The sequence below is a fragment of the Pempheris klunzingeri genome, chromosome 20 (genome assembly GCF_042242105.1).
Source record: "Pempheris klunzingeri isolate RE-2024b chromosome 20, fPemKlu1.hap1, whole genome shotgun sequence".
NCBI lineage: Eukaryota > Metazoa > Chordata > Actinopteri > Acropomatiformes > Pempheridae > Pempheris > Pempheris klunzingeri.
This window is the reverse complement of record NC_092031.1, coordinates 18373166-18382577: the sequence shown is the minus strand read 5'-3', so window position 1 is coordinate 18382577 and position 9412 is coordinate 18373166. Positions and strand designations below refer to the sequence as shown.

Genomic DNA, 9412 nt, shown 5'->3' with positions numbered 1-9412 from the left:
ACTTCTAATTAATCAAGCTGCCTCTCTTCTCCATAACTAATATCCCTCTCGTTTATGCCTAAGATCCTCGCTGTCATCTTTCAGCAGGAAATACATCACGTTAAGGAAGGAATGATGTCGCTCCATCGGACCTTTAAGTACAGTGCTCACAGTGAACTACACAGGGCAACAGTACTTGCACGAACTCCAGCCAGTGCTCCTGAAGGCCCCGATACACCAGCGTTTAAAAAAGTCAATGGAATCACTGGGATGATGGCGGTGATGTAAATATGCAATAATCTTTTGCTTTGATACAGACATTTGAGCAATAGCAGATTGTCCTGACAGTGCAGAGCTTCGGAGATGCTCTGGACAATCCAATATGGTGGAAGCTATCATAGACAGTAGTTGATGGTATGACTGTGTCTATTGAATCAGGGCAGTGTTGCTAATGTGACCACTAGCAAGCTGGGAGATTACTCCTGAGCGAAATGAAGAGTAGACACCAACCTCTATCACCACTACTGCACTGGTTTGACCAGCCCTTCATTTATGTGTTAACTAGTCTGAGACACAGTCTACATGATGATGAGGGTCTAGATTTAAACACAGCACCTGTCTACAGGACAGGGCCCAACTCAGCTGATGTTCCACTTTCGTGGTTCACTTCACATTAAGTTCCTTAAGAAATTTGCAGTTAATCAAATTACCACAAACCAACTGACAGAAAGTAAACCTGAAGCCTTTGGGGCTCTTGGGGTTCTGCCTCCAACTTTGCCTGGTTGGTAATCAATCTTTGGAAGAATGTCTGTGCACACCCAATCTGTGTCGGGTCATAAAAGCAGAAACAAGCTAAAGGAGGTCAGAACTCGCTCTCCTCCAGAATCTCCTCCATGGTCTCCCCATGCGTCATCTCCCCATCACTACTGGACAGGCTCTTCCTGGTAAGAAAGTCCAGCCCTGTTGTGTCAAAGCCCTTCAACCCCTGACCTTTAACCTCTCTCAGTCCCAGCCGCCCGCCTCCTCCGTGTACAGCCACCTGAAGCAGGTGCGGGTGCGTTGTGAAGGTGCCGCCCTCGTCGTAGGAGTCACTCTGTCGAGAGCACTGCGGGTGGTGGTGACCTTGAGTGCACTTCCACAGGTGCTTGAGGGGCACCCCCCCAAAGCAGCTCCTGACCTGAAAGTGGTTGGTGAACAGGAAGAGCTGCCAGCGCTTCTTCAGTTCAGCTTGGACCTGAATGCCAGTACAAAGAAAAGTGTATCTAGTACGCATGTTGCAGGAAAATGCTCCCTGGAAGTGTTTCCCTTTAACATCTGGTGTTTCTGGATTAATATTACTGCTGCATTAATGTGGATGTTACATTTTACTGCTGTTTACTTGTTCAATCGGCAACAGTGCATCATGGTCTACAGGATCATCATGTGTTTGCAGCGTCACTGTCCTGTAGGAACCATGCATTTCTAAAGAGTCAACTTTTCATGAGCTGAGAAAAAAACCCAGCCTGTTTTCAGCTCTGTGATGAAGCATTTCACAGCTGACCTAAGAGAGTCTCAAATGGTTTATCTATCTTAAGAGGGAGGAGAATTTTCTCAACCCACAAAGGACACTTCATCCTTCAGTTTATCAGAAACAGTCAAAATCGCAAAAAGCTTTTAGAGATATATTGTTTTCATTAAACCCAAAGGGTAAAACTGTATTTTGAAAAGTAGCTAGTAACTAAAGCTGTAAGACAAAAATATAAAAGAAAGTAAAAAGTTCAATCCCTCCGACTGAAATGGAAATACTCAAGCTAAGTCCCATGCATTTGTATTTCAGTGCAGCACCTGAGTAAATGCAACTAGTCACTTTCCATCACTGAGTTCTGTTTTAGTTTCCACCACTGTCTAAGAAACATTTCTGTCTGTGTGTTTGTTTGCTGTTTGGTGCTGTGCAGATTGTATCAGGTTGATTTACATGAACTTTTCTGCTAAATACAGCCGCCTGCTGCTGCTGGAAGTGAGGTTAACGTGAATGAAGCTTGTGGTCTGGAAGCAAATCAATGAGCTAAAGACAATTCTCTGTGGGGTTTGTCACTATGAATGACAGCTTCACATAAAACATTGATTTGCGGCATCGTTAATATAGAGAATATTCACTGGTGCAGCTTTACAGTCCACCAGTAAGTAAGAATAAGTAAACCAATAAGAAAAAAAATTACTTTTTAACCATGTTCCTGAACTTCCAATTCATGGTACACACAATTTTGATTCTACCATCAAATCCCCAGCACGTAAGTACAAAGGAAATAACGTACCTCTCCATTAGCAAAACAGTACAGCACAGCAACCAAGAATCCCTGGAAAAGATCATGCATTACAAATGATGGTTAATGTGAACTTAGAACAAGATTCTTCATGTCAGGTGTGTGATGAACTTTATAGGTGTTACCTGAAACGAGCTAAGGGTGAGGTTGACGAAGTTCCTGGCATAGCGGCTGCTGCCCTCCACACATTCATCTATCAGCACGGTGAAGACCACTTCATGGATTCCCAGCAGAGGAATCAGGACCAATGTTGCTCTGGCCAAGCTGAAGGGCAGAAGCGAAAACATGCACTGGGTCAGAATTATATGTGTGTGCTGAGACTGTGGAATTTATACTGGCGCATGACTGAAAGAGCAAAGGACAATACAGAGGAAAGAGGAAAGCTCTCCTCCTGTGATGACATTTATTGGTAGAATACAGAAACAAGAGCTCATGGGCATGACATTTGAATTTGTGCTATACACAGGAGTGATTAACATTTAAATGTTAAACCAGGAGCCCACTGTAGCGTTCAAAGACACCACCCAATAAGTAGCTCTCAGGGTCAAACATGTTTCCTGACATTTGGAAGCAGTGAGCGAAAGCAGGGGAAAATACCTGTATCTGTAGTCAGTAAATTTCACCTGATCTGCTTTCAGCTTGGACAGCAGCAGCATCAGAATCTTGATGAATATGAAGAAAATGATCTGCAACACATTCAAGGTAAATTTGCAGGGAGTTCATCATATGTATCTGAGAGAGAAGTCGCAGAGAAATTACTAATGAGTCGTGCCTGTGACCTCCACACTATGCAAAAGCTTCAGTATCACATGTCCTCAAAGACAGGAAGTCTAAAACGCAGCATGAAATCAACGTGAAATTTAATTGAACTCCCCAGAAGAATGAGGCTCACAGGAGCAACATGATACCACTGACATTAAACATCAGGTTTAGAAAGGATTTCAAGGTTCAGTTCAGAAACATCACCTACCAGCACTGATAAAGTAATCGGGCCCCTAATTATCCACCAGAACCATCTGTTCACAATTGACCAGCACCTTAGACATAAAAGAAGGTTTAAAAAGTCAGACGATGGAGAACATGTTAATGACTTATTCCATTGAATCATTTAATGTGAAGTATGCAGTGAAACACTCACTCTGTGTTTTCATATAAAATCTTGACCACGGTCCACGGTGTTACAAACAAGACGGGTGTTCCTGAAAAGTACAGCTCACTCTTATGAATCCATATGAATGAATTAAATGTATAAATTGCACTCAATTATCAAATAACAAAAATTCCATAGACCCTACAGCTCTGACTAGTTTGTTTATCAGAAGAAACTGATTTCCTTTAAGCCAGCTTGTGCAGTCTGTTTGTACTGTTAGAGCATTTTTGAAATTTGACAGATTAGAAAAGTCAACCAAAGAACATGAATTTTAGTGTTTGTGTCTGCTGGCCATTGAAAATGATCAATGGATAAGACTGCTGCTTACTCTCTTACTTACTTTCATACCTTCCTTCCCTGCTGGTGACACTTAAACCCAAGCCCCCTCGGTTCCTATTTAGATGAAAATCTTTGAAATACATGTTTGCTAATACACAGTTTCATATTTAGTACCCCATCCGAGCAGCATGTACTTCTTCACCAGACGTCTCTTGGTCAGCACGGCTGTGAAGAGCAGCGTGTGGAGGAAGATGGCCTCCACCAGCAGCCAGAAGTAGTTACAGGCCACAAAGTATTCCATGCACACTTTGGAGAATTTGCACATCAATGCTATCTGTTGAAAAATATGTTTAATTAGTAACAGTTTCAGACTGCTCACTGTGTTCTTTAGCTACTGTAGCTTTAGTTACAATAGGACCACAAAGCATCTGCTAGTATGTGAATAATAAGGAAGTATACCGCAGAGCTTGAGTAAGAGTTCCATCCGGGGTCGTCCTTGGGTAGGTTGGAGTACATGATGTATAATATGATTTCCTTAGAGATGACAGCCATGGCTCTCAGGATGAACGACACAAACAGATTCATGTGGATGTAGTTTCTGGTGCAGTGGAGCTTCCTGGTAAGAAGATACAGGAGCAATCTGAGGAAGGCATCGATCCATACTTCCTGTGCAACTGTAAAAGCATTACTGAGGGCACATGTGATGACATTAGGGGGAATGAAAAATGATGAAGGTTTATGCAGCTACATAGAAATGCTTCCTGGTTTTTCTAATGTCATTTATAATGAGTGATCATCATTCACTCACAGTCTGTAAATATCTCTCCGTACCTCCTCTCCACTACTGTGAAACCGTGCATATCATCAGTGTAGTTAAAGCTCATAAATCTGCCCCATGTGTGACTAATTATCTATCAGAATGACTAGTAGAGGCAGCGCCATGATGAAGGAAGGTAAAAGTGAAGGTCAAGATCCAAAAATGAACATACCCTCCACTTTCCAGGAATATTACTGGTGCCATGTCTCATTTTGACTCTTTAGATCAAACCTTTAGATCAAACCTTTAGACCAAACCTTTAGACCTAACTGTTAGACCTAACCCTTAGACCAAACATTTACACCTAACCCTTAGACCTAACCTTTACACCTAACCCTTAGTCCTAACCCTTAGACCTAACCTTTAGACCAAACCTTTAGACCTAAGTCCTGAATTATTGGCCCTTGCCCCCAGAAGCTAAATGCTCATCAGGCAGCAGCTGATGGGTTCAGAGACGGATCAAAGACACGTTCATTAGATACAAACCAGCAACAACTCTGAGGTTCCCTGGCACTGGTCTTTTAACCATCCCTCGTACCAACTCTAAAGCAGGGGATCAACACCTGTAGATGCGTTTTTTTTTATATTCTGCGCTTGCATTTGCATGATCATATTGTGACTGTGTTGATACGCTAATGTAAAGCATTTTGTGTTGCCCTGTGTGTAAAATGTGCTATATGACTTGACTTGATTCAGGTTATTGTAAAAAGAAAGATCAAACTCAAGCCACCCTTTTACTACTGGGCCACTTGGCTTGTTTCTGACCTGTCTGATCACCTGACTGCTTCCGTCTGTTGTCCTGTCGTTAACCACCTTTTTAGATCTCAGCAGTTACTTTGGGGAGCGCCACATTATTAGAACCAAGAGGGATGATGGCCAAAGTTGGGCAAACCAGTTCTAATAAACCACAAATAGCTTTTATCTGCCTTTTGTCCACACTTATGTCTGCACGAGCATCCCTTCACCCTTGACCACCGACCTCAACATGCCCATCAGGAGAGTGGCCAGTGTGAGAGAGGACAGGGACAGGGAGTAGCCAATGACAGAGATAAGCCTGAGGGCTGTCTGCCGATGGATTTCATCCTCCTGGAGACACACATACACACACGTAAGAGAGAGAGCACAACACCTCTTCAAATGTTTCTAATAAAGAGAGACAACAGTTCGTGGCCAAGGGTCGATGAGAAACAACAAATCACCAAAATACACGGCTGTTTTTCAGCTCCAACACACAGGAGGAGCAGAAACTATGTATTTAAAGCCCTCCTCCTCACCTTGTCTTTGAAGTAATGCTCCTCCTTACACTCTGAGTCATCCCTCCAGGGATTGGAGGAATTTTCTATCTGTTGCCATTGCCCATCCTCTAAGCACTGTCGGTGTGCCCTTCTGGAGCCGTCTGCAGGTAATTGAAAGACACATTACGACAGTAGTCATGGTTTCTTCTGTTAATGCAGTCAGAGGAAGGGGCTGACTGACTGGGAGCTTAAACATTTATGAACAGTTACATTTTTACAGCTAAAACCCAAAATGGATATGTATGCTCACCTTTCAACAAAGTCATTTACAATATGCTGATTTTCGGCAGCTATAACATGTTCACCATCTTAGTTTAGTCTATTAGCATGCATCCATTTAATAGTTAGCACTAAACATAAAGTCCAGCTGAGGCTTATGGGAGTGTGATTAGTTTGGGAGGTATTTGGTCATAAAAGTTTTGATCTGATGATGACACTAGATGAAAAAAATCGGCACACTTAATCCTGAGGTGAATACGAACGCGTGCCCCAAATTTCACAGCTATCCATCCAATCATTGCTAAGATATATCAGTCTGGACCGAAGCAGTGCACCAAAGGGCCGACAGCCATCCCCAGAGCCTAGCGTGGCTAAAATCTAATCAGAGACGGCAGATTACACGCCTGCCATGGCCAATGGCTGCTGCCGCATACTTAAAGCATGACAGTGCAATTCATCAGCGCTGTAAGGAGCCTGTACAGCAGTCCGTCTTGTGATTCACTCTGTGATTGATTCGCTTGAAATGAATGACATTTATTTTTGAAGGTGTTACCTCATACTGTATGTGAGCTGTTTATGAAGTCATGTGGTAAAACATAAATTACCGTCACTGATCCATGGTAAGTAGGAAGGGCATGGGACCGACACATTCCCAGGAGAGGAATGGGGCCAACACACGAACGAGTCAAACGTTCCATTACAGTAGATTCCTGTACGACAAGAAGAAAGGATTTTTTACAAAGGACCGAACAGTTGAGAGGACTATCATAAGAACATGGAGGCTCACCAGTTTCTGCGAGTGCACTTGTTGCCAAAATTCTGTTGCAGTGCTCCCAGTATTCGGTCCGTTTAGCGATCAGACTTTCAAGCACTGAGCCGGTCACCTGCATGTGGATTTATAAAACGAGAGGGAGGAACATATTAGGCATTGAAGTGACTTGAGGCACTTTTGATCACAGCTCTCCACACTGTAAAAACATGAAGCTGATTCAACATAAAAATGTGAGGCTGCCTTAAAGCTGCATTAATACAATTTTGTCCATTTTATGGACAGTGAAACAAACAGTATACACAACACTGGCTAGTAATCACCTTACAGTGTCAACAGCCAACAGTTTTCTACGTTCTCATGCAGCAGCCACAGAGCAACAGTAACATTTGTTGATATCTGTCTGATATTCGCTGTCCTCTAAGCTCTGCTTTGGTCGCCACCGGCTCCACCAGCTAGGCAGTAATTTAAATGTGAACTGCAGATCAAGCAGCCATTAATGAGAGTAGAGTTAGCCAGCCAAACAAACAAAACAAAGGCAGTGGGTCAAGAGAGGCTAAAATGTTTAGCAGCGCTGTAGAAGCTCTGAGATCATTCTCTGTGTGAACATCACTTCAAGCCACATAATTTACATTATATATAGTCATTTGATTATAGTTAGTATACTCAGTTATAGTCAGTTTGTTCATTAGGTGTTTTAATATCAAGCACAATGAGCGGACTGAGCTGAACTTTGGAAATCTTTGGAAGATTTGAAGTACATCTGTATCTGCAGCCTCTGAATGGATGTGGGGAGCAGTGGATGCTGCAGTATTTGTAGTTACCCACTTGGTGGGAGTATTTAATAAGGACCACCTTCTGTTACAGATGTCGGCTTTACCTGTTTGTAGTCTGTCTTTGATACGGACAATTTATCAACCTGGCTTTCTACATTAGTGCATTAATGCCTGCAGCAATGCAAACACACCTCTCCATGCATTCTGGATGTTTCAATGATGTGAACAGTATCATCAGAACTGTAGGTGCATCCCTGGCTAAGCATCATTGTATTTGACAGCTCTCGCATTAATTAATGCTCAGTCATGAATTGTGATCCTGCCTCGCCGTCATTAGTGAAACAAACAAAGCCATTTCCTTTATTTGAGGCACGAACTGCAGACCACGGCTGCCATCTCTGTCATTTATAATTCAGCGTCAGGGCCGAGGACGGCAGCTTTCCTATCTCAGCCGAACAGTCCCAATCTTCACACCCCAGCAAGAAAGCAGCTGAACTCTGCAACCTCTTTGTGTCCGTTTGGCTGCCCGGTGGCTCATCCACCACCTGTGCCACAGAGATTTCTCATGTGAGCCGGCTGACAGAGGACGTTCCAGTCCGCTGAGGCTCGTCTTGTCAGGACCCTGTCCAGATCGGTATCGCCAATGAAGGAAAGACAAGAGCGGCTGTCTCCCCATCTTCTCTGTTTTCTCCCACGAGACCAAGCCCGCTTCAAATCCAGCCGCACGCTCTGAACTCCCCTGACAACTCACTGCATTATGATGCTGAAGATGAAAGTGAATTTGCACTAAACTTTTAAATGCTCTACGATCTTATTTGTCTTCTGTTTCAAGTGTTTCTGTTTTTTTTCTTTCATCCCTTTGAGAGAATCATCCCTCTCGTTTGATTTCCAGGCGTACACAGAGTTGTTATTTTAGCCTGTCATCATCTTCTTCGAGCAATAATTTTAAAAGTAGATACTGGAGAACATGTGTATGAGCAATAAAGGCTAATTTAAGATAAAAAAAAAGAACTGGTCACATGCTGTATTTTGTAATTCAGCGGGGTTTCTTTACAGTGTTTCATGTGTAATATGGCGTGTTATATTGCTTGATAAGTTAAAGATCCATCTGTAAATTCTAAAGGTAAGTAATGCTTCAATGTTAGTGACTCAAACAGCCTAATGTGTACGTACATGCATGTGTGCGTTAAGTATTTATTTACCTGGTGGCTGAAGAAACCAAAGAAGAGTGAGAGCAGGAATGTGCGTCCTGCTGTGGTCCGTTTCCTCTTGTGCCAGGTTGGCAGCAGGGTTGGCATGGTGCTATGTGTTTACATTGAAAGCAGCTGGTTTTCTGGGTTTCTCAGCTGGTTCGCCACCTCATACCTCACCCCTGCACTCCCAAAGGCCTCGCACTCATCCTCATTTTATCTCCCTACGTCCACTCTCCTTACCTCACCACAGCAAGCGTAGATGATTTGAACGTGATCTCCTTTTGCATGTAGCTCCTGAAGGGGTTATTCAGAGTCCTCTGGAGGAATTTGGAGCATAATTTGCAATGAAAGGTGTTCATCAGTTTGTGATGTTTGCCGTAGATTTCCCTTACAATTCCTCAAAATCTCCTTGATGTGTTCCAAGAATCCAAACTACTTTGTGGTTCTTTCAAAGAACTGATGTTGGATGAAAATTCCCCGGCTGCAGAGGACCTCTTAGGCTCTGAAGGAAGTGGATCTGTCTGCGTTCCCTATAGACACAGCATAACTGAGAGCGCCTGTAGATCCTCACCGACAGATCGCCTCTCCCACCCCGTCCTCCCCTAACCAATCAAGATAAGGCCCGGGGAGAG

At 43.2% G+C, this 9412-nt stretch overlaps 1 protein-coding gene across 1 annotated transcript; it reads right to left on the bottom strand.

Annotated features, from left to right (window-relative positions):
- Positions 1–524: 524 nt before the first annotated feature.
- On the bottom strand, positions 525–9201 carry LOC139219805 (glucagon-like peptide 2 receptor). The gene is made up of 13 exons (XM_070851774.1): positions 8790–9201; positions 6830–6926; positions 6648–6752; positions 5803–5924; positions 5508–5614; positions 4171–4327; positions 3886–4045; positions 3421–3481; positions 3253–3319; positions 2880–2968; positions 2408–2546; positions 2274–2315; positions 525–1213 (listed from the first exon to the last, which is right to left on the bottom strand). Exons 1-13 carry the CDS (start codon positions 8883–8885, stop codon positions 842–844), a joined length of 1614 nt encoding a protein of 537 aa, XP_070707875.1. The 5' UTR covers positions 8886–9201; the 3' UTR covers positions 525–841.
- Between the last annotated feature and the right edge of the window lie 211 nt (positions 9202–9412).

What these genes read in the sequence shown, in the direction of transcription:
- LOC139219805 (XM_070851774.1), bottom strand. Translation starts at nt 8,885, where the DNA reads ATGCCAACCCTGCTGCCAACCTGGCACAAGAGGAAACGGACCACAGCA. An exon ending in AGCATTACTTCAAAGACAAG is followed by an intron (nt 5,615 to 5,802) that starts GTGAGGAGGAGG and finishes GTGTGTCTCCAG; the next exon opens with GAGGATGAAATCCATCGGCA. An exon ending in ACTGTTTTGCTAATGGAGAG is followed by an intron (nt 1,214 to 2,273) that starts GTACGTTATTTC and finishes ACTGGCATTCAG; the next exon opens with GTCCAAGCTGAACTGAAGAA.